Below are 26,001 nucleotides of genomic sequence, written 5' to 3' on the forward strand. Positions count from 1 at the left end.
TGCCATCCGGGTAATTTTTCCAATTAGCCTCGTTTCTATGGCTGAACATATCACCGCCATTTTGGATTAATTTTTGTCAAAATATGTCCCTTGAAGAGCCAAATACTACTCAAATACAGCTAGAGAACATTGGAGGTCAGGTTTGATACCGAGTATATATAACAAACAAAATCAAAAATTCGTTAACACTACGTTTAATCGGGCTAGGTCGGCAGTAATGCTGCTTTTGTGGACAGATAGTGCACTGCGTTCATTGTCCGGACATTTGGGCGCAATGATCTGTTAGGGAACTTGAACTTGACAATATTCCTACTCAACACGCGTAGAAATATTGAAATTAAAACTATTTAATTGTAAAAATGTTTTTGTCATGTCGGAACGTTAGGAGATAATCCGTACTTTTCAATTATTACGACAGTCCTCATAGCCAAAACCAAGATGCCTTTCCTGGCTGTCTTGCAGGCTTATTACAACTTGTGTCCATTTTTTAGTCAAATTTCGTCTCTCGCGTCCGCCTACTTTTACTTTCTGTTTACCCGGAGTTGGACTAAAAATTCAAATAGACTTGCACAGTTTTTGACTTTGTTCAATTTTTGTTTACATGATCGTGTCTTGCTCAAGATGTTGTTCCTAGTTTCGTTTAGGGATGCATATTTTTTAGGGTTAGTATCACAATATTGTGAACGTACTGTTTATCTTTTCACATAACACTACTTTTTAGAAAGCAGATACATGTATGACTTGTATTGTTCTAATCACAAACTCCCAAATTTTCGAAGTGCTAGTGACAGAATTTCAAATATTTTTAATATCCATAAAACATGCTATTCCTTTGAACAAGGATGTGTATAGTAACTCCTTGCTTTGAATTGCTAATACAAAACTAGTACAAATAATTATGATTAGTGGGTCTCATAGTCATACACCTTATCGCTAATCCCGGCTGACCCGGCTGCTTGAACTTTTGACGCATACAACAATCACTTTTCCATTGTGGCGTCAGATATTTTGTTTTGTGACGTCAAATTTCTACGGGAACCTGTGTAATATCCAGTAATGGCGGACAAATATCGATAAGGCAGATTTTGAGGGTGTTTCAGGGGGGCCAGGCCCCCTCTTTTGTGGGAAAAATTGTTTGATTATAAGGAATCATTGAAGCATGGCGAGAGCGGGCCCCCTCTTAGGCAGTCAATGGGCCCCCACTAATGAAAATTTCTGGATCAGCCACTGATTGCCAACTTTTTGTAAGCGTGACACATGAAAGTCAAATTATTTTGCTGTGAAGATGGGAAATGAAGTCTAGCGGGACACATGAATTTACAAAAAAATGAGAATTGCTTACGTACATAGTGAAAGCAGGATTTGGGAATTTGATAAAACAGTAAGCGGGATTCGGGATCAGAACCCCCAAATGAGACCCCCTGATGATTGGCAAGGCTATTTTATATTTTTTCAGTGACGCCTTCCTACGACAGTGTCCCAGAATTTTTTTTAAATAGCCTTGTCAGACGTCATTATTATTTGGACTAGTACAAAATTTGCAGTGTTTTTAATTGTCATATGCTGAACAGTGAGACCCAATTCTAGACTAGTTCATAAAACAAAAAAGGGTTGTAGGTCAGTTCATAGTTGAACCAATGTATTGGCTTAAAATGAGAAGTACCCGGTACTAATAAGCATTGTACATGTTATAAACTTTGCAGAAATGTACACAAAAAAGCAAGAATCTGAAAGTGTGGCTTATTACTCTCTTATGAAAGGAGATATAGGGTATACATGTATAATCAATGAGGCAGTTACCCCAACAAAAACAATCAACTAGTAGACCTGTGTCTTGACTGCTACATAAAGTTTCACAAAATAGAAACAAAAGATACCAAAGGAACACTAGTACTCAACTCATGTCCAAAAACAAACTGACAATTAACTAATGTCATGGCAAAAGTGTTTAGAAAATATGTCAAGCTCTCAAAATTCTTCTCAGTTTGAAAAAGCTGAAATTTGATAACAGACTTGTTTTCCTTACATGGGACAGGCATGTGAATATGGAAGGTTTATCCTGGTTTTGTTTATTTCCTTTTAATACATTTGAACATGTATCTCAATCTTATCCCTTTATTAAATCAAGATACATAACACATGTACGTTGACTTGCAATTGAAGAAGGTATAACATATATAATGTGTCCAGGAATTGGTAGGAAAAGCATTGAGCTCTATGATTACACTGAAAAATCTTGTTTTTTTTCAAAAGACTTATAGTGGGTCTCATTGGGGTCTAAGCGTGATGCGGGATTGCCAATTTTTTGTAAGCGTGACACATGAAAGTCAAGTTATTGTGTCGTGAAAACGGGAAATGAGGTCTAGCGGGTCCCGGGAAATGACAAAAAAATGATAATTGCTTACGTACATAGTGTAAGCGGGATATGGGAATCCGACAAAACAGTAAGTGGGATCCGGGATCGGAACCCCCCAATGAGACCCTCCTTATACACTGTAGCACAGTTTCATAGAATGCTTGCAGTCATTAAAAGCAAGCTCAAAATTTGGTGGCTGAGTTTGTCTAAGTTGTTTAGTGTATCACTAGCCTGTAGCTAGTCTTTCGCCATTTAAGGGTTATGCCCATTTACATGAAAAAGAACTAAGCTTGCGCAGGGGCATTTATGTTCTCAAACTCATATTTCTTTATTTGTTAAATAATTACCAGAAGTACTAAATAAGCAGAAATATTTGAATCTTTAACATATATATATATATATAATATGTAGAGACAACAACATCTGGGTTACCGCAAGGTGATAGTTTTATTGAGTCGACATGTTTCGCCGCTAATGCGGCATCATCAGGACAATATTACGGAGTTTACATGTTCATAAAGTGTATATAATGCGATTGTATTAATTATGACGTAAAAGAATAAAAGTGAAAGTGAAAATGTAAAATAGTGTTCATAATGTAGCAAGAATAAAAGTTAAAAATAGAAATAAAAACAAATGTTTATCTTGACTGGTATGTTTGGTATGTTTCGTAGTCACTGTGATTGAGGTTCATATATAAATAGAAAGTGAAAGTGAAATTAAAATAAGAATCTAGTATAGTTAAAAGTGATGATGCCGCATTAGCGGCGAAACATGTCGACTCAATAAAACTATCACCTTGCGGTAACCCAGATGTTGTTGTCTCTACATATTATATTTCCATGAGGTTTTAAGACAACCGCAGCATACTTCGGTATCCATCTTGGTTACTCTACCAGCTTTTCCGTTAGAAGGTGTTGGTTCACTCGTCACAAAATATATATATATATATTAAAAAGAGGTTGACATAGATTCAAACTTATTGAATAAGTACCATGTAATGTTTTTATTGTATTTTTGCAGTTGATTATGCACAGTTCCTTAGCCAAGCCACCATAGCACATGTTGCTCATGTGTCTGAAACTGGAGAAATTGTTGCATTTGTAGAACAACATGTAGATCCAAACCAGCAGGAAAACATAGACCCAAATCAAATCACTTTAGCCAACTTTGATCCTCAACAACTCCATGTTGAACATGTGGTGTTTGAACAGTTACCAGAAGGGACCCAGATTCAAACTTTGGAGTTTTTACCTCCCCTTCAACAGCAACAACAACAACAGCAGCAGCAGCCAATACAGATTATCGAACCAAAAAAGGCAGAGATCAAACCTCCTGTTGGAAAGGTACATGTGTACAAATTAAGTTTAATTGCTTGATATAACTTAAAATCAATTTTCAAGAAACTGTACATTTGCATGATATAATTTTTTTATTGAAATTAACATACAGACTGACTTTATATAATTATAAGTACAATTTAGTGAAACATAGAGAAAAAGAACCATATTACTTAACAAACAAATTGTTTTAAAAAAAGGTAATTTTTCTGTGTGAACTTAGTATTCATGAATCAAGTCAAACAATAATTTTTAGTTACGTTACCAATCTTTTAAAACAGGATTCATTGCAATTTTGCAAATGATCTTGACTCTGAAGTGAGTAATTAATGAGACTTATTTTGTTTCTGATAACATGGACTTGCATGTAAGATCAGCTATAACTACTTTGTATTTACTTAACATTTTTTAATGTAAAAATTATAGTATGTGTATTTGTATTTTGATATTAAGGGCCCATTTCCATGTGAGTCTTGTGATAAAATATTTCCAAAATGGAACCAACTTCAAAGACATATAAAGACCCATGATGAAGACAAGCCATTTCGCTGCTCACAATGCAACAGCTCCTTCAATATCGAAGAGAATCTCAAATTACATCAGGCCACCCATGTGCCACTTGATGGGGAACCAACCTGTCCAGAATGTGGCAAGACATTCTCACGTATAGCTAGTCTGAAAGCTCACATAATGCTGCATGAAAAAGACGAAACATTGATGTGTACAGAGTGTGGGGATGAATTTGGTGTGCAGGTAAAGAAATGTTTGCATTTTATGGTAGAAGGACAAGAAAATATTTAGTGGTTGTTAAAACATCATATTTATTGAGCTGTACATGTGAAATACTAACATCATTGATACAGCAATTCAGAATACATTACAGCAACAATAAAGACATTTTTGTTTTTGAATAAGTGTATATTATATCGGCGATCAAAAAACATAGTAGATTTTGTTTTTCAAAAAAATAATATAAATCTTCTTCAATATTTATATTATAATCAATATAATGTGAAAATATGTATCTACACTATTTCTATATTATAAAAAGATTACCTACAAATCATTTATACAACATATTATATGTAATACATGTATCTAAGTACTGGATACATCCAAATATGAATACATAGAAAAAAATATTTAAGCAAAGCTGTTTTTAAGCACCAAACAAGCTATAAAATAGCTAAACATTATATATAATTACTTGCAATGTACAAAAAAAAAAGTATTTTCATAATTTACCATTTCTTACATACATGTACCATCCCTATGTTTTTTTTTGTCTTGTAATATGCATGGCAGATTAAAAGATCAAAGGTAAAAACTTTCAATAAAAAAGAATCACAAATCTTATGTCATGCTTTGCCATAGTATTACTAGTTTAAGTAATATACCCTGAGTTTTACAAATACTCTTCATTTATTGAATATCAGTTATACGCCTGAAAATCTCCCAACTAAATGTTATCTGATGCAAAACTAAACTTAGAGAAGTATTAGCCATCAAATTGTTAAATAATAAGATTTTTTAATGGGAGATAACTCTTGATTATTTGATAGTCTCAACTGAACAAACATTTACTGGAACACAGACAAGAAGAAGCAGGGATGAAGTCTTATCCATGCAAACAGTGTAACATGCAGTTTAATAAACCAGCTATTCTTAGAGAACACATGAAACAGCATTATAAAATTAAGTGAGTATTTGAACATGCTATTTGTGACCAGGATACATGTGTTACAGAACATATATAGAGATTTTTTATTCTTTTCATAATGGAAAATCTATCAACAATTTTTTAAGCAGAATGATAAAGAACAAATTAATGATAAATAAGCTGGATTCAGATGGATTTTTTCTAACAAGAATCGTGTTATACACTGGGAAATAACCATTTATCAAACGAACACATGAATTGCTGTTCTTCATCTTGAAATCTGAAATGAAGCTAAGATTGTTTAGTAAAAATTAAGATGATCAATGAAAGAGAATAAGGTTTATAAATATAAATTTACAATGAGATATTTCAAAGTGGATCACTGACAATCACTAGTATTCACCATACAAAATCACTGCTGTTAGGAAGGATCTGCAAATTGTCCGTTCCATGAGTGAATTTTTCTAAATATCAATATGTGGACATTTGATAATCATTTATAGTGTAGTTATTGTCAATTTTTATTGTAGAATTATTTATAACATTTCAGAGCCTCATTGACACACAGACCATACAAAAGAAATGTTGATAGGTCATCTTTTCATTACAAATGTCAGCATTGTGGAAAAATGTTCCAGAAACCTAGTCAGTTGGTCAGACACAATCGTATCCATACAGGTAATATCAAAACTAGTTAAAATTCAGTATGTAAAAACCTACCCAAAAAGATGTAAATTATTACTGAGGTTGTTATTACTTTGGATGCACAAGACAAAAATATTTTTTGTATTTTCAATTTTAATACTGATATTGTGTTATTGAAATTTGCTGTTTAAAATTTTTGGAAAACTTTTTTTAATTTTGGAATGTACCAAAAAATATCTGAGTTATCCCCTTTTATCCAGAAAATGCTATAATATTGGGATTTGTTTCAGACAGAAGAAAATTCTGTTTTCATTTCAATTAGCACTTTTCTAATTTTTTTTATAAGTGAATACTGTGTTATAAAGTGAGATACAGTAACCATGAAAAATCAGTATTCTGGTACAAAATCAAAAAATGTTTTCACTTCTTTAATATAAAAAAGGATTCCTGCCACCCAATGGCAGCAGTATATTGTTTCTAAAATATGAATTTATAAATAAAGTAATGATTAGATTTAGAACTATCTTCTTGAAAATAAGTGATATTGAATGGCATTTATATATAATATATATATTGTCTTTGCAGGAGAAAGGCCTTATAAATGTACTTTGTGTAACAGAGCATTTAACCAGAAAGGGGCTCTCCGTATACACATGAGTAAACATACTGGAGATAAACCTTTTATGTGTGATTTCTGCCCTCATGTCTTTGCTCAGAAAGGAAATCTTAGAGCTCATATTAAGGTAAGATGTTAAACCAACAAAGTTTCAAAATGAGTTTTCATAATTTTATTTATGACTTGAATTATTTTCATCTTTGCTTATAATTATGAGATCTTTTGTTGTGGCAGAAATGAAGGTCTGTACAACATGCTTTAACAATTGTTTCCAGAATAAGCATATGTGATCATGATTTTTGGTGCCTTTTGATCAGGATTATTTTCACTGAGAAAGTTTTATGTATTCATTGAAAGTTGATTTTATACTTGTATTATGTAACATTGTGGTTAGTATTTTATCCCTGTATTAGAGGGAGTCTCATGCAGACTGTCATTATTTTTTTAAAGAAAAGACTGTTAAAAAGGACACTTTGTCAAATATGCATTAGCATTGGACTGCTTAAATTTGATTTTTTTTCAAGAAAAAATTAAAGCATTAATTTTTGGCTTTTTATGTGGTATGGCTTTCTTAGTTTCTTAGTTAGGATACAAGAAAAAGGCTTCAACAATGTAGAATTATTAAATTATAAAAAGTTAAACTTTTATCATATTCATGTTACACACACATTGTTCAAACCTTTGTACATTAATATAATCATGAACTTCTTTTCCAGAGAGTGCATACACTGCCTGAAGATGGACAGGAGTTTCAAACATTCAGATGTAGTGAATGCAGCTGTGTATTTAAAAAGCTTGGAAGTTTGAATGCTCATATTAGTCGTGAACATGCAGAACAAACAGTATGTTGTATTTTAAATTTTGTTTGGCTTTTACTAGCAAAAAGTTAAAAACAAAATTACTGAACTTCAAAGAAAATTGAAAACAGAAAGTCCCTTATCAAATGTCTAAATCCAAAGGTCAAACACATTAAACGAATGGATAACAACTGTCATATTCCTGACTTGGTACAGACATTTCTTATGTAAAAAAATGATAGATTGAACCTGGTTTTATAGCTAGCTAAACCTCTCACTTGACAGTCCCACAATAGTAAAATATCTTCAAATAGAAGTAAAGAGTCCTTTCTTATTTATCTCTCACTATTTTCATTATCCATCTTGCATACTTTGTTTAGTTCAAATAATTTCAATAATTTTGTATTTATGCTTGTGTTATTGTTTTAAGATTTCTCAGCTATTGTCATTCATATTCTAGAAATGAATTTTGTAGGAGATTCCTATGCCTAATGATTCTGGTAAACAATTGATAACAGAAGAACAGAATGACATGGTTATAAACCAGATTTTAGGTTTGTCAGAACAACCGGCTGATCAGGACGAATCCAATCAACATGCTACAGAAAATCAATTACAGGAGATTGATGGACAGCAGGTTAGAACCACCACCGTACTATATACTGTAAATTAGAAATTATTACATGCATTTATTATTGCTAATTTGTCTTTTACCCTAATTTTAGACTAAAATGCAATTTAAATTCTGCGATATTGCGAAAAATCCAGTTTAGTAAAAATGAGAGCAAACTGTAGCGGTTTAGCAATTATAATAAAAACATCGCAATAATTTAGGAATTTACAATACTTGTAAACCGTCTAATTTTCTCGAGGGATTTATTTTCCTGTCAGAGTTCAGAAATGATGTTATATATCCATTAAGAAAGTCAGAAAACAGCCAAAAGAAATTATTAAGTCGGTTGAAAATGGCTAAACATGAAATAAAGTATCTGCAAAAAATAGTAGGTTTACAGTATATTGTGAAAGTAGAAATTTGATATAAAGGGTTTGATATATTCTTTATTTAAAAAAAAAGTATTATTAATGTACTGCTAGAGTTTAAATTTTGTCAGATAATTATTAAGAAAAGAAAAATTCTCAACAAAAAAATAACCTATAAAGAATATTACATTCTAAACTGCACCTGCTAAAAGAGGAAACATCAAAAGGGATAAAGGGATTCCAACAAAATCCATTGAATAACCAATTATTTTTCTATAAAACTTGAATTTCATAATTTTTCTTTTTTAGGTTTCAAATAGTGATATTCTACAGCAAGCTTTAGAGAACAGTGGTCTTCCTAGTGGTGAAACAGGAACGGGACAGGTAGTGCCGTCAACGTCTGGTACAGAATTAGTACCTGTTGCTCCAATGCCTATCTCTGTATTACAGCATACGCCAATAACACAAACAGTCACAACCATGACGCTATGCGATTCTGCTACTGGTTCTGTCAAAAAGCATATTATTAGAAAGGTACAGAAAATGATTAAAGTTAAAAACAATAGGGAACCATCATCAGTTTTGAATATTAAAATAATTACAATACAAAAACATATCATTAATCTTTTTAAATCCATATTGTAATTTAAGAAAGGTTGGTTATCAAATTTGTGTAAGTAGTTTATTTTGTCACTATGGAATTCATGGCAACACAAAAGATAGCTGTTGTCATTATCTACAAATGAACAACTATATTAGAACAATTGATTGATTAATGATTAGAACAATTGATTGATTAATAATAAGAAAGAAAGATTGATTAATGATTAGAATGATTGATTGATTAATGATTAGAACGATTGATTGATTAATGATTGCTTTAAGCTGCATCAGTATAAGACAAGAAGATGTGGTATGATTGCCAACGAGACAACTATCCACCACCTAAGACCAAATGATGTAGATGTTAGCAATTACAGGTTGTTGTATTCAACAATGAGCAAAACCCATACCACAGAGAAAGCCATTAAGGCTGAATTCCATTATAAAACAGTTGAAACAAAAAAATCACAATGGCTAGTCTTCTTAAATAAAAATATTCATATCATACATTTTGTTTCATGGATATTTATAAATCTGTTTTCTTGATTATTTGCACAAATGTATTAGTAGCATGCATTGTGGGCATTGAAATATACTGTTTTGAGGTAAGATGGAAATTTCCAAAAATAAAATGTTAAATGTCTTGGCGATTAATATCTTTCGTTCTTAGGAAACTGAAATGTCATCACTAACACATTTTTCTTGTATTTTGCAGGTGAATGGAGTGAGATGGCATCAGTGTACATATTGTGCGAAGGAATTCAAGAAACCCAGTGATCTAGTTCGTCATATTCGTATCCATACTCATGAAAAGCCTTATAAATGTACCCAGTGCTTCCGATCTTTTGCTGTGAAAAGTACATTGACAGCTCATATTAAAACTCACTCTGGAATCAAAGATTATAAATGTGATTTGTGTACAAAAATGTTTTCTACTCAAGGCAGTTTGAAAGTTCATCTTAGAATGCATACTGGTAAGAAATACTTACATTTTGAAACGTTAGAATTGAGGTTGTTAGAAAAAGTTATTCTGGATAGAACTCTGTGCAATGTCCTAGCTAGACTAGAATAGAGGAGAGCAGCTGTTGTCTGCCTTTCTCTGCAACTACTGCTCTTCTTGTCCATTTGTGCACTTTTGATTTTTGAAAGAATTTACAAACTTTCCAATGCTAAAGAATCAAAATTAACTACTGGGAATGTCTTTTTACAACCGTATTATACAATATTGTCTTTAAAAAAAGCAACCACAACAAAAAAAAACAGAAATTTATTCCATGTTTTATTTGTAAATAGTTCATTTTCAGACATGAAATTGTGTAAACATGCCCTTCTTTTTCTTCAGAACTTGTATGTATAGATGCAGTTCATAAAAATGTGAATAACTAACTCATTAAGTTTACATTGCCTTTAGTAAGTGCTAATTTGTGATACACAGAGGCAAGGTGAAAAAAAGAAGGACAGATCATAATTTAACTTTTTCTCTTTTTATTACAGGTGCTAAGCCATTTGATTGTCCTCAATGTGAGAAGAGTTTTAGGACATCTGCTCACAGGAAGAGTCACATTACATCACATTTTAGAGATGGCGATATGGATAAAAGACCTAAAAGAATGTTTAGGAGAGCCAATAAACAGGACTTGGTTCCAGATATACCACTTCAGGAACCGATATTGATAACTGATACAGGTAGATATACATCTAAAATAAGTGTTTGGAAATTGTAATACCTAGAAAATAATGTACTGCCATTCATATTTGAAACTTTCATCTTGCTTTTATGCCTTTCTGTCTTTCGGATAAAATAGAAAATGAAAACTGAATGTGTCAAAGAGACAATGACAAGACAAAAGAGCAAAAAACAGCACAAGGTCTTCAAGGTAGGGAGAAAATCCCATAATCCGAGGTCGGATTCAGCTGCCCCCTAAAGAATAATTTATACTAGTTCGGCGAAATGGAAACCTCGTGTAAATTTTAAATATTCTAATTTTACATAATCTACATGCATATTGATTAAATGTTCTTTTTAGACAAAAATAATATCTGTAACCTTGACAACCAGTGAATAAGAGGATAAAACAACAATGTGTATAAATACATAAATTTCACAATTCAATTACATTTCAGGTTTAATTCAGCAACCCCCAAGAAATAATTTGTTGAATCAGTACCTTGGAGAAGCTGCCAGTGTTGATAGACCATATAAATGTGGATTCTGTTCACGTGGATACAAAAAGTCCAGCCATCTGAAACAGCACGTTCGATCTCATACAGGTAATGCAAACTTCCTACCAAATTTGAGATACTTAGCTGTTAATATTCAGAATAGGTATTTCAAATGAATATCTGCCCTATATTTCAACATACTTATAACAAAATACATGAAGACAAATTAAAATCTTTCTGATTTTGAACTCATTGATATTGAAAATCAATTTTCAACTTTAAAGTAATTTTGTAGCAAAATTAAGAAAAGTAAGAAGTTGATTTATAAGGGGAAATAACAATCTAATGTTAAAATAAATTGTACACAGCGCAAAACTGGGGAAGGGCTTGGTAGAACCTCTCCCTTCCCCAGTTTCTCAGCCTCATACAAAAAAGTTTATATTTTCCTGACATTGACCTAATATTGTATATGTATATATTTGTAAGTAAGGAATTTAAACTACTTGTGTTTAGCCACAGTAAATGTACAAGATATTGATTTAAGCAAAGTTAATGTTATTAGACATGTTTTGTCAAATAGAAAGATACCAAAAACATATGTACAGTATAACTCAATGTTGTTATTTTTGTTAACATTCTCAAACTATTATTTTTATCTTCTTTGTTATATACAAATACTTTTTGTTTACAGGGGAGAAACCATACAAATGTATTCAGTGTATGAAGGCGTTTGTTTCCAGTGGTGTCCTAAAAGCTCATATCAGAACCCATACAGGGCTGAAAGCTTACAAGTGCCTCATCTGTGATAGTATGTTTACCACTAATGGAAGTCTGAAACGTCACATGTCAACACATAGTGAAGTTAGACCATTCATGTGTCCCTATTGTCAAAAAACATTCAAAACATCAGTCAACTGTAAAAAGCATATGAAAACACACAGGTTAGTACTAATAAAAAATCTGCATAAATCAGCTTCCAAGATTCAAACTTTATCGCCTTAAGGTGGTACCTAACACTACAGGGAGATTACTCTGTAATATCAGCTAAACGTTTTAATTACATTGTGTTGTGAAGGCAATATAAACCTTCTCAATAATCAAAATTAGTGTTTGTCAAACTGCTATATAACCAGTGTATTTTTTCTGATAAAACGCTTGGTTCAAATTCTTTTATTTTTTTATATTTTTATAAAAGGGTTAAAGTGAATACTTTGTCAAAATTTTATAAAAATTAAACGAGCCAAATTAAATTTAGTTAAAGTGTTAGGTACCACCTTAAGGTGTTTTTTGTCTCGCAGTTGAAAAATTGAATAGAGCATGGGAGAAAATCTTTGATTACACTTGTCTTTTTATGTTGCTGTCACTAAATCTATTGATTTTGAATTAATCACCCGAATCAGAAAAGGCTTTAATCTTGGTCATTCCTGAATCTTGCATAGATATTTTTAAAAATAAAAAAATGACTAATTACCAATGGGTCCTCCAAAAAAATTAACAAAGTTTTGTGCCTTGGGATCTAAAAATAAATTGAAAATATTCTTAGAACTGTAAAAAATAGCCTGTAAAAAGTGAGAGAGAAATTGTCCCTCCTTTATAATATTTTTGTTTTACAATTGCTCAAATAAAAAACAATACCTTCATTTAGATTAAATTCAAATTCTGTCTATAGGAGATTTTATCTGAAATTTTTATCCTGATCTGTTAAGTTAGAAACGGTGATGCTCATTTAAAATGATTAATTGTAAAAACCTAAAGGAACAAAATATACCATGTCACCCTTTTCCAAGCAAAATTTGATAGACTGAAATCACCAAAGTTAAATTAAATCATGTGATATGATATACTGTACTTCAGACATGAGTTGGCTCTCCAAGCCCTACAGAATGATGGACAGGATGTTGGGGAAGATAGTCAAGATGCTACAGACAAAGACCAGGCTGATCTTGTGGAGGAAAACAATTTGGCTGACCTTGTCCTTCAACAAACTGACCAATCCGGTAACATTAATCAGAATGACGGCCTGGCTCAGGCCAGTATTCAGGATGCTCTCAATTCTGCTAGTCTGGATCAACAGTTCCAGCAAACTCTTAATCACCAGGTGAATATCTTATTATTAATAAGATTATGTGACCAAATCATTTTTGATTAATTTTCATTAACACAATCAGTGTCCAACTGCATGTATGAATTATATTCATACATTTACACTTAAAAATTAAAATCCTTTTTTAATGTGAATAAAAGATGAGGAGTACACATCAAGGAGATAGCAACCAAATATCACATTAAAATTATTCTGTGATCGATACTTTGATTTGTTTTGGTAAATGTCTATTCGAAAATATTTCGCATAAATTCAGAACAAATTGAATGATAGAATATGGTCTATCTATATCATATATGTAGCTCTGGATGACAAAAGATTAGACACATTGTGCATTCATTCAACACAAACTACCAAGTATCTGCAATAACTGCTGAAGGGACAAAAAAAAGTGACCAAAAAAAAGCCTTATCCAATAATGAGAACCACTGACAATTTAGGGACGACATCAAAAGTTCAATGTAGGATAAAAAACTTAATTCACATAGTTTTTTCATTGACACCCCCATCCCCCTCTTAACTTAATTTGGGAAAAATTGATTTACCAATAGGGATATATGTAAAAATCGATTTTAGATATACAAAACTTGTAGAATTTTAAGTTTTTTATCCTACATCGATCTTTTGATGTCGTCCCTTACTGCACTATCAATAATGAATCTGTGATTATAAGTATTACAGTATGTTGTTTTTATGTTTTAGATATTTGGTCATTTAGTCAGAGTTTATTAGGAACAGGACACTGCACTATCAATAATGTATCTGTAATTATAAGTATAACAATATGTTGTTTTTATGTTTTAGATATTTGGTCAGCCACAGACATTTAGTCAGAGTTTATTAGGAACAGGACAACAGAATTTTGCTCAGTTGAATCAACATATCAATAATCAAATTCAACCTCAAAATGTCATGACCTCTCAACTTAACAACCAGATAACCAATCAGATGTCCACATCTATGAATAACCAATTTACTACACCCCTCAATGATTCTATGGTGACGTCAATTACCAGTCAGCATGGAGGCCAGCTAGAAGGGACAATTTTTAATCCAAACAGTTTCCAAATACAGGTAAGGAAAAATGTCTTCTTGAATTGGATAAGTAAAAGAGGGAAGGAAAGCATCTTGATTCAATTTAAGGAGACTTGTTATGTTTGAGACAAGTAGATTGAAGTTTTGTAGTATATATATACCACAAAAATATGCACAATATGTATGTATATGACTCAAAATAAGAGACAACCAATTAAAACTTATTGAACAGTGTGTAAAATGGAGAGAAAAAAAGGTACAATGTATATTTGACAAATGAAATTGACAAAAAAATAAAACTTAATGAAGGGTATGAAAAAAGAGAAAAACTAGAAGAAAAAAACTAAATATTAAGAAATCATTTTTATTTTCGTAATCCAAATATTTTAGAATTATTTATAATGTTCTTTTATATTGCGACTCAAATGGCTGATGGTTGGTTTCCTCAATATTCCCATTGTAAGCCTACATACTAATGGGTTTTTTTGAATGAAAAAATGTGAGCAGTACACCTGAAGGGAAAACAGTTTTGACATTTTGATTGAATTTTCAGGGGCAACCACTGCAAGACCTAAATTCATTGAACTTTAGCCAGGGAGTGACCTCTTTGACCACAAGTCTACCAAGTACTTCTATGCAGAATATACTGCCTACAAGGTATGGTAATTGCTGGATTTTATTTTGAAGTTTGTCAGAATGTTTGTTTATGAATATCAACACTGCAATTACCTAAACAATTATAAAAGCTTATACATAAATTAAAATTAAAGAAGATATGTGTGATAGATACTGGTGACATAGTCTTTTGATAATACATGGTTACACAAAAAAATCGACAATACACTGTACAAATGTACAGCTTGCATGATTACTGAAATTTAATTTTGGAAGGAGATAAAAAGATTTTCCTTTTTTACACACCAATGATGTTTTATTCATATATATATTTTAAAACGAAAAATGTTTTGATCATATTTAAATTGAAACCAATATGTATCATAATTTATTAAGTATTTTGACTTCAATTGTAAATACTTAAAAAAGGAAGACATTTTTAAAAAGTTTCAATCAGTAAACATAGAATATGCACTGATGATGAATATTTAAGTATATTTTCAATGATTTATATTTTAGTGACATATCCATTTTGGAGGCACAGGAAGCAGAAACAGTGGACAAGGAACAGCCAGCAGAGCCTCCACAGGGGACAGAATCCTTACAAAAAGACGATGATGATGGAGCGAGACAGTACCCATGTACTTTATGTGATAAAGCCTATAAGAAGTCATCTCATCTTAAACAGCACATGAGATCTCACACAGGTAAATGTAATTCTAAATATTATTAGTTTAATGTGTGCAAGGAATCCTTCAATAACTATATCATCATGGCATATAAGATCTCTATTATGGTTTATGTAAAAAGCAATATTTGATTAATAAAATTATAAATTAAAACAAATGACACTTACTATATTATTCTCATCAGATCTCAACTCAACATGTGACTTTTTTGTCAAGTGCATTTGTTTTGTGGTTGTAAATTTTTTTTATTATCATTGACACTTTTGTGTTTTGACGAAGAGTAGTGATTTATACACATTCATATTTTTAAAAACACTAAAACTACAAAACAGAAGCAGATAATAATCATAATTACATGTTTATCTCAAATCTAGAAAATAATGAGTAAAATCGTACTTTACATTTGTTTCATTTTAAAAATTCATACCCATTGTCGTTGAGATATCACATGTAGTCTTGGATGCTGCCTTTTATTGGGCAATAAAACATCTCTCTACAATTCCATGTGATTGTTTTCTACCAATCAAAATTATAGAATCCATATGACACATCTTTTAAATGAAAATTTTCAACAATTTTAGATAATTTTCAATTGTATGTTACAGGAGAGAAACCATATTCCTGTTATCAATGTAGCAAGAGTTTTATATCAGCCAGTGTACTCAGATCTCACCAGAGGACTCATGATGCAGTCAAACAATTCCAATGTACTTTTTGTAAAGCAGAGTTTACCACTAATGGTTCATTGGTCCGCCATATGTCTGTCCACGATCGTCAGAGGTCACAGAAATGTCCTTACTGTGAAGAATCGTTCAAATCATATAATATGATGAAGAGACATATGAAAACCCATAGTGATGGTATGTTCTTGTCAGAGGCGGATTTAGAGGGGGGCCCAGGGGGCCGGGGCCCCCCCTTTTTGGGAAAAAATTTGGTTGCTTATATAGGGAATCATTGAAGCGTGACTGGAGCGGGCCCCCTCTTAGGTCAGTCAGTGGGCCCCCACTTATGAAAATTTCTGAATCCGCCACTGCTTGTTACTGTGGATTCATTTATTTTTGTGTGTATCAATTTTTTGTAGATTGAGGGAAAGTTACATTTTCATGGATATTTGATTTCCCTGGTTTGGCCTATAGAAAATTTGTCAATTGTTGGACATTGGAATTTGTGGTTCCAAGGTTTCCACAAAGTCTTAGAATGTTTGTATCCAACAAATAATAATGAATCAAAGTATTCAAATTTGAAAAAAATTTCATTTAATACAAATGTGGACTGGGTGACTTTTTTTGTATATTTTATTTATTTGAGTCTTTGTATATTTTTATTATGAAAATAAATAATCTTTTTTTTTGGTCTTGTAATATTGATTTTATTTTATACCCGATATTCTTGGTTTGAAATTATGTACTTTGCAGATGAAAATTATATTTAATATTGTGACGTTCTTTTTTCTATTTTAGTGATTGAAGAGGACATAGCCTTAAACAAACGTCCTAAATCATCTGTGATGAATTTAGTTTATGAAGAACAAGCACAAGAAATTGATGAAGAGGTCCAAGAAGAAGACCAACTTAATGTGTCCAAGAAAATTTTGGAAGATTCATCAGACAAAGAAAAGGTTGTTGCGGACAAGGTTTGTGTTTATTTTCATTGGTCCAAAGGAGGTATGATATGACCTATTTTCCGGCCTCTTATAACACAAGAATTTTTATGATGACATTTAACAGTTTATATAACTGCTCTATGATTATATACTACTTATAAGTTTTTATGCCCATCTTAGAGGCATTATGTTTTTTGGTCTGTGTGTCCGTTTATTTGTCCGTCCCGTCCATTGTCTGTCCTGCTTCAGGGTAAAGCTTTTGGTCAAATTAGTTTAAGTCCAATCAATTTGAATGTTAGTATACATGTTCCCTATAATATGATCTTTCTAATTTTAATGCCAAATAACAGTTTTACCCTAATTTTAAGGTCCACTAAACACAGGAAATGATAGTGTGAGTTGGGCATCTGTGTACTTTGGACACATTCTTGTTTGGAAGTATGATATTTATACAGAATTATTAAATGAAAATATAGAATTTATTTGTACTTAGCTTTGCTGAGCATTTCTAACACATTTGAGCTGAGTACAAGTGAAATTTATTCAAACTTTTAACCCTTCAAACATTCCGAATAAAATACTTTGCATAAAAGTTTAAAATTTTGAAATTTGAAGTGAATTACATAAAAATTCTGAATACTGCATTCTTCATGAAAATTCTAGGGAAAAGGATTATCAAAGACACAAACAAGGTTTTTTTCAATGACTCTTTTGAAGTTTTGGGTTAATGCAATTTGAATTCGCAAAAATTGCACAGTTGCAGTATAACATTTGAAATTAAAAAAAAACAAGGTTGAAATACTTTTTACCTTGATGTAATTTCATACAGAAAAAAAAATTGAAGCTATCTTTAATGGTTTGTTGCATTTAGGACGTCATGAGTATCACTATACAGAGATCACATTCTTTCATGATTCAATATTTTTCTAACATTAAATTTTGTGTGTTTCAGGATGATGAGAATGATGAGGATGATGATATGTACAAGCATGCACACCAGTGTAATCATTGTAGTAAAAGTTTTAAGAAGCCCAGTGATTTAGTCAGACACATACGGATACATACTGGGGAAAAACCATTCAAATGTGATACGTGTGGCAGAGCATTTACTGTCAAATCTACACTAGATAGCCACATGAGAACTCACACCAGTAGTAAGTATACATAAAAGTTACATGAGACTCGTGTTAGTAATAAGTACTCATCACAGTCTAATGAGATTTCATGGCCATGATGTACACATCAAAAACAAGATAGAAATCATTGCAGTAAGCATATATGTACAGGCAAGAACTCAAGGCAGAATTAAGTACACATGGAGGCCATATGAGAACTCATGGCATTATTAGTAAACATGATAGCCACATGAGAACTCATGACAGTAGTAAGTATACATGATGTCTACATGAGAACTCATGGCAGAAGTAAAATAAGATAATATTTACATGAGAACTCATGACATTAGTAAGTATACATAATAGTCACATGAGAACACAAGGCAGTAGTAACTCATATAGACAGCCTTATGAGAGTCATGGTAGTTGTGAGTACATTAAACAGTCAGCCACATGAGAAAACATGGTATTAGAACAACACTACACTTCCACATGAAATAAAATGGTAGAAATAAAAATATTTAGAAAACATGACAGTGTAAAAACATTTGAAAGAATGTATGCCGAGAAACATTAGTGAATCCATACTGGTAGTAAGTAAATATACATGACAATCACAAAAAAAATAATATCACTTCTAGTAAAAATATAGGAAAAGTTTTGAGTATTGCTAGTGTTGGTTGTCCTTTTTGTGTTAGTTTTCCTGTCTTGTATGCGTAGTTCTCTTTTTAGAGGTCAAAACAACTAAATGTATAAAGATTTATTCTTGTCATATATGGATTTATCCTGCAATTGGGTGTTCTACTATACAGATACAGCCCTACAGATATCGCTATGCTGTATCTGTATACTATACAGATATCGCTTTAAAGCTCCGCCCACTGCCGGACGGAGTATTGTATGAACCTGCGTGACCTCAGAATGTGTATTGCAGTCGTATTCCAATGACATATTAATTGCGAATTAAAAATTTCTTTTATACATTCTGTTTGTTTTCAAACATTTCTTTAGAGCAATAAGAATCACACCAATTTTCTGATAACATACACACATGAATAGCAGTCTTTTCTACGATGACAACTATCGATTTGAAAACTTGAATGTGTATTATTGTGTAACAAAAACAACCACGTCAATTTCAGCATGCATGTTTAGTGAATGTTGAGTCTGAAGCGTAGGACAACTCGAACACTCCTGTTTCATATTGGACAATGTTTTGTTATTTGTTTTTACTGTTGAAATTAGTTGTTATGTTAAAATAGATAATTATTCACCTTGAGCGATGTATTATTGTTGACCATTCAAGATTCTTTTCTTTGCAACCTGTCTTCAGCTGAATGTGTGATTACTGTATGGTATTACTACATGGGCCTCAAGGGATTTCAAATCGAAAATAAATGCAAAACATGTGTTTTTGTGTCTTTTAAAACACAAATAATATACAGAATTAATTGCAGGATAAAGACAATAACTGTTTAGTGTCTTTAAATATCAGCTGTATTTGTACTCGCCTGGAAACAGGTGTAGTAGCTCGCTAAAAGCTGGCATACACCTTAGCTCCTAGCCTCGTACAAATACAGCTGATATTTAAAGACACTAAACAGTTATTGTCTATATTGACACATATATTATAAATTTGTGAAAACTTAATGAGTTGATGAGCATTAAGACCAAATTTATTTAGAGTTAATTCCCTTAGACTGTTTTTTGGTTTGTTTATTGCATTTTCATCTAACAAATTCATATTTAGTAGTGTTTTTTATTCGTTTACTAATTTTGCTCAACTAACAACTAACTGAAGTCAGTGTTTGTGAAAATTTGTGTGTATTTTTTTTTATGGCTACTGAATTTCTCTACTTGTATAAATCCTTAAATTGGTCAATTTTTCATACATTTGGTAAATATGTATGGTTCTATATATGGCATACAAAAACATTAATTAAAATTGAATTGCCTTTCATAAACATATTTATATTTCAGCAACAAAGAATTACAAATGTCACGTGTGTGCAGCCATGTTTGCTACGAAAGGAAGTTTAAAAGTTCATATGAGACTACATACAGGTGCTAAACCATTCAAATGTCCACATTGTGATCAAAGATTCAGGACCTCTGGAAATCGTAAAAGTCATGTGTTACAACATTTCAAATCAGATCCACCAAAAAGGAGAAAGGCAAGGGAACCAGAAGAATCTGTTCAGAATGTTGACTATGTATCAGCAAATGATGTACAAAATGTGATGACAATTAATCAGAATAATCAAAGTCATGTGATTCATTTAGACCAATCAATGTTGGGCGGTCAGGGTATATTACCTGTTCAGTTGACTGTACCTAATGACACTCCTCTTGCAGGACTTTCAGAAAGTGCTCTAGCTACCCAAGTATTACAAGGTTTAGAAGGCATACAGTTACAATTGACAGGAAACCAGGGCGTGCAAATAACGGGACTTGACCCTAATATATTCTCCCAGACTGTTCAGATTGATGCTAATTTGTTACAACAGCTTCAGTCGCAAGGGAACATTAATATAACAATAAATCCAAACATACTCACTCAAGCATTACAAACAGCAGATCCAAACATTATACAGAATGTTCAGATTCAGCAGCAACAGGAAGCAATTAACCCTAACATTATAGTACAACCTATGTCTGGTATCACTGACCAAAATATGATGGCTACGTCTTGTGCTAGTGTTGTAATGGCTGACGGTGCACCTAATTCTTTTGTGGTGTCAGGAGATGGTACTATACCCAGTGATCAGGTATTTATGTTATTTCAGTCAATTGGTTGTCATAGGTACTGTAAACCCAACTAATTTAGTAAGCGATTTATTTTCACAACTTTCGTGAGTAAATAAATATTGTGATTATAAGAAACCTTGACCTTTTTTAACTTTAATACGAGAGTATACTTTTCTCCCCTGGTGGTCGAGAGACCTGTGGTAGCCCGAACTGAATAGCTGGTGATAATAGTTGACCTGAAAACATAGATTAATATTTTGTAAAGCATTATTTTATTTCTTTTCCAGATAACAGTTACACAGGCAGATATAACTGAAGTAGAGGGTATGGTGGACATGGGTCAAGTAGATGATGATAACCATGAAGATGACGATGATGACGACGTGGACCTTGATGACAGTCTCGAGGATAACTTACATGGGACAGTTGAAGATGATGCACTTCTACAACAAACTATAGACCATGATAATCTGACACACGGCAGTCAGTCAGCTAATATCAGTCTGCAGGATGTTTCCCAGGCAGTTAATCCCGTCACTGGAGAGAATTATGATGATTCTTCTCGGCAGTATAAATGTCAAGTAAGTTTATAATTTCTCTGTTTACAATTTCTCTTGGTACATGTGGTAAGATGTATATTATTTTGATACAAAGTTTAACATGTAAAAAGAAATTATAAATAAAGGAAAATAATTTGTTTTGAATTATTCTCATAATAACAAAATGTTTAAATTGTGTTTTTAAAAACTTTGTTAAAATATATGACAATTCTATAATAAAAGAAGAAAAATGGGGGCAAATGAAAAATGAACAGCTTGAAGTGTGTAAAAATATGAAGATGTGATAAGATTGCCAGTAAGACAACTTTCCACCAGAGACATATAAAATCATGTGCTGCAAGGGATTTTGTTGCATGTTATTTTTTTCTAGTTACATTGATTCCGTTTTTGAGATTTAATAAATCATGTATCTTTGTTTTTTTATGTTTTTAAGATTTGTGATAAGTCTTTCAAGAGATCCGGGCATTTGAAAGAACATCTGATGATTCATCAACCGGACAGTAAACCTAGATTTAAATCGCCAGGCAACCACAAATGTCAACATTGTAATAAAGCGTTCCAGAAACCTAGTCAGTTAGAGAGACATATACGAATACATACAGGTATATATATAGCTATAAGTATTTATACCTCTAACTTTACTATCTTAAATGCTCTGTTATTTCCAGTGATAAATTATTTTGTATTACAAAGCTGGTCGCAGCCTTTTAAATTAGTAATTATACCCCCCGCTTTAAAAAAGTGGTGGTATACTGTTTTACCTTTGTCTTTCCATCAGTCTGTCAGTCCGTCAGTCCCATGAAAACTTTTGTCACATTTTTCTCAGGAACTGCAATACAAGGATTTCTGTAATTTGGTTTCAGGGTTTATATGAGTCAGCTATAATATGTGATGTGTTTTCAGATTCACCACTCAACAACTTCCTGTTTGCCGAAATATTTTGGCGGGGGTATCATCAGTGAGCATTAGCTCGCAGTTTCACTTCTTTGGAATTTTTTTTCCCCCATAGATTTCAACTTAACCACAAGTTTTTAAGCTTTTCAGTACTTAGTTACCTATTTTCAAATTTCAACAAAAAAATTGTGACATAGTTGTTTTTTTCAAGGGCTCTGATACCCCACCCCTATTCCCATAGGGAAATATGATATTTGTAGACAGTTTGACCTTTAACTGAGTAAACTTTTTTCAGACCCAAGACAAAGAATACAAAAGTCCTTCATACCTATTGCAGATTGCATGTGTATTACCAAAAGTATTTCATTTGCAGATTTAATGTTCTTTTACTGTTTAGTTTGAACATATGTTATTGTTAAACAAAACCAGTTGAATTAGAAACAATTTGTATTTATACTAACAGTTTTGGTGTTTTATGCTTTTAAAAACTAATAATTTTCTGTTTCATTTTCAATAACCATCTAAGATATATGATGTTATGGTGTAACATTACCATTTTGATTTTATGGTTAATTGGAATCACAAGTTTCGAAACCCTTAGAGAATAAACATTTGTATGATTTGTTAATACATGTGTGTGCAGCCATAGTCTTAAAGCATGCATTAAGAAAAGGCCCACAGACTTCTGATGTATAAAAAAAACAATAAGCCAATGAAATTCTAAAAACAATATCTCAAAACTCCACAGAAAAATTATGTATATCTAGAAACCATGAATTCAAAGACCACTTATATTTCTACACATGTCAAAATTGGAATCCATGTACACAAGCACTGTATGAAAACTATACTAAAGGTTGTCATCTCTGTTCACACACTTTTTTGTTTGCTTTAGTTAAGTTGATTAAAAAGATAATAGAAGTATGAAATAAACAGAAATTGAATGTTTACAATCTATAATAGCATTTATTGCATTTCTGTATATGGCTACTGTGGAATTATGCTTAATTAGCTATAGACCCAAGCAATATTAAATACTTATAATGAAATAATTTTCATATCTTGTAGGTGAGAGACCATTTGTTTGTGAAATTTGTTCGAAATCATTCAACCAGAAAAATGCTCTTCAGATCCACATGAAGAAACATAGTGGTGAAAAACCACACAGGTGCTCATATTGTGAGCTAGCTTTTACTCAGAAAGGAAATCTCAAAACTCACATAAAACGTGCTCATCATATGGACATGGTACATTCTATGAACATTCCCAAATCATACGTACCACCTGCTGGTGCTAATGTGAATATAAAAACAGAAGGGGAGGGTGGTAGTATTCATGAGGACGGAATCAGTTACGATGAAATGGCCGATTTGATGAATGTGATATGAGCCAACACAAGTGCTCATTGGTTAAAAGGCTTGTATTAGAATGTGTTCTGCGGACAGTATTATTACAGGAAGGGGAGGGTTGTAGTACTTATGAGGATGGAAACTGTTATGAAGGAAGGGAGGATGTATGTGTGTGATACGAGCAACACAAATGCTCATGTGCTCATTATGTATAGTAAGACCTATATTTAAAAATGCATTATTTTAAAACTTGATGTAAACAATTATGTATGTGAATTTTATTTAATAATAATCTGTGAATGAAAGATATATTTTATGTGTGAGTTTTAAAATGTGATAATGTGATAATTTAAACACTGACTTCACACACTGTCAAAATAAATTAACAAGGAAACATTTGGTTTTTCTTCATTTTATGAAAACTGTTGTTTAGAGATACAGTTAATTTATAATGGAAAATTAACAAATGTAAAAATTCTGTGGTAATATCAGACAGTTAGAAAAAAACAAGAGAAAACTGGAAAATCCCTTGACATATCATATAACCTGACTTGACACATGTATTTTCTTCTGGAAAACTTGTGTGATAATTGTCATATTCCTTTTGAATTGCTGTTGGATCACGTAATTTTACACTGGAAAAGTTATGTTATGGATCAGTCTTTTGTCACGAATACTCCATATTGTTCAACAATCTTCTTACTTGTCATCTGATGAAATTTCTGAGATGACAGAAAATTGACATATGCCAAAAGTATCTTAATGTATATTCTAACTTGAATACTTAACAAATTTATAATTATTTATTTCATTTTCAATACATGTAAGGAAATTTACTAAACAAAATGTATTGTTTCTTGAATTATAAGAATGGAAATACATTACTTTGGAATTTAATTTTAATGCCGATTTTTCATGACTGCAAGTTGATATTTTTTTACAAATTACAAATAACTGAGATGTGAAAGAATATGCTATATATAAATCTAGTCATGTTTAGAATTTAACCAACAAAGGAAGAAATACTGAATCTCATTATCAACTTCATTGAAGAGATTATTTTTTAATATTTTTGAAGTCAACATGTCTGTCAGTAATTCATAATAACATTGTTTTTTTTAAAGCAAGAAAGACCTAATGATGTTTCACTATTACTTGGCAACCATAATCTTTTCTAAAACAACACTTTAAGCCTCTTAGAAGATCATGTAATGGTTGAATGAACTTGTTACTTTGTTTTACATCAGATAACAAATATGTTTGTCACATATTTTCTAATAAGCTGAATCTTAAAAATTCTTAAATAATTGCAGAGTTAGTTGATGGTTTATATGATAGAATTGAATGAAACTTGCAAGTGTTTAAGCATAAAGCGCCAGTAGATTGGTAGAGCAGTTGTCAAAAAGATATTTTAAATTTATTTGAAAATATGTTGTTATAATTCTCCATCGTTAGTTTTCATTTGAGTTGCTTGCAAATTAATAAAACCTTCATAAGAACTTCACGCCTTCGTAAGAACTAATTGTTCAGTTGACACCAAATATTGCAAAAAGGTTCTTTCTTGCCAAATTTTAAGAAGAACATGGATCTGTTATATTTGATTATCTAGATATATAGGATAGACTAGCTGTAAGCACACCAACTACATGCATGCCAAATGAAGAATCTGCATTGCCAAAATTTTAATGAACTGAAAACTTTTAAATTTCTTCAACAAATGCTCAATAGGTATGACCCCACATTTTGTAAAAAAATCTTATATTTTGTTTACACAACATAATTCTGTTATAACTGTTTGAAAATCTAACCCTGGTATAACAAAGTTTAATAAAATATTCCCTACCTAAGCCATTTGCATGCGTGATCTGTGATAATGTTATGTGTAAAATTATAACTTGAATATATGGTCTGAGATTCGTTTTGGTGGTTACTTGTTAAAACATAAAATGATTTTTAACATGTTATATGTTCCATGACATTTTTAGTGACTTGGAAGTGTATTCATTTATTTGATTTTGTTGTGTTAGTAGAACTTGTTTAATATTGAACAAGTAATTTGATTTGTAATAAAAATCATTGATTGGATTGCAGTTTTTTACCTAAATTTAATGATTGTGTTGAAGACTTG

General features: G+C 31.7%; 1 protein-coding gene across 2 annotated transcripts; it reads left to right on the top strand.

Annotated features, from left to right (window-relative positions):
- On the top strand, window positions 1-25,958 carry LOC139524019 (zinc finger protein 236-like). Of its 2 annotated transcripts, XM_071318540.1 has the most exons (25): window positions 1-135; window positions 3,380-3,702; window positions 4,150-4,449; window positions 5,259-5,395; window positions 5,907-6,034; window positions 6,587-6,744; window positions 7,334-7,459; window positions 7,890-8,051; window positions 8,705-8,929; window positions 9,714-9,972; window positions 10,493-10,684; window positions 11,123-11,269; window positions 11,853-12,102; window positions 13,016-13,259; window positions 14,070-14,339; window positions 14,854-14,957; window positions 15,435-15,622; window positions 16,210-16,464; window positions 17,065-17,237; window positions 18,160-18,361; window positions 20,303-21,090; window positions 21,358-21,651; window positions 22,064-22,232; window positions 22,820-22,882; window positions 23,593-25,958. In XM_071318540.1, the coding sequence occupies exons 1-25, from the start codon at window positions 84-86 to the stop codon at window positions 23,910-23,912; spliced, it is 5,529 nt and encodes a 1,842-aa protein (XP_071174641.1). In that variant the 5' UTR covers window positions 1-83; the 3' UTR covers window positions 23,913-25,958. The 2 variants fall into 2 exon arrangements, with proteins under 2 accessions (XP_071174641.1, XP_071174642.1); XM_071318541.1 differs by lacking the exon at window positions 22,820-22,882.
- Window positions 25,959-26,001: the final 43 nt, after the last annotated feature.

This window comes from Mytilus edulis, chromosome 5 (assembly GCF_963676685.1).
Source record: "Mytilus edulis chromosome 5, xbMytEdul2.2, whole genome shotgun sequence".
NCBI classification, from domain to species: Eukaryota; Metazoa; Mollusca; class Bivalvia; order Mytilida; family Mytilidae; genus Mytilus; species Mytilus edulis.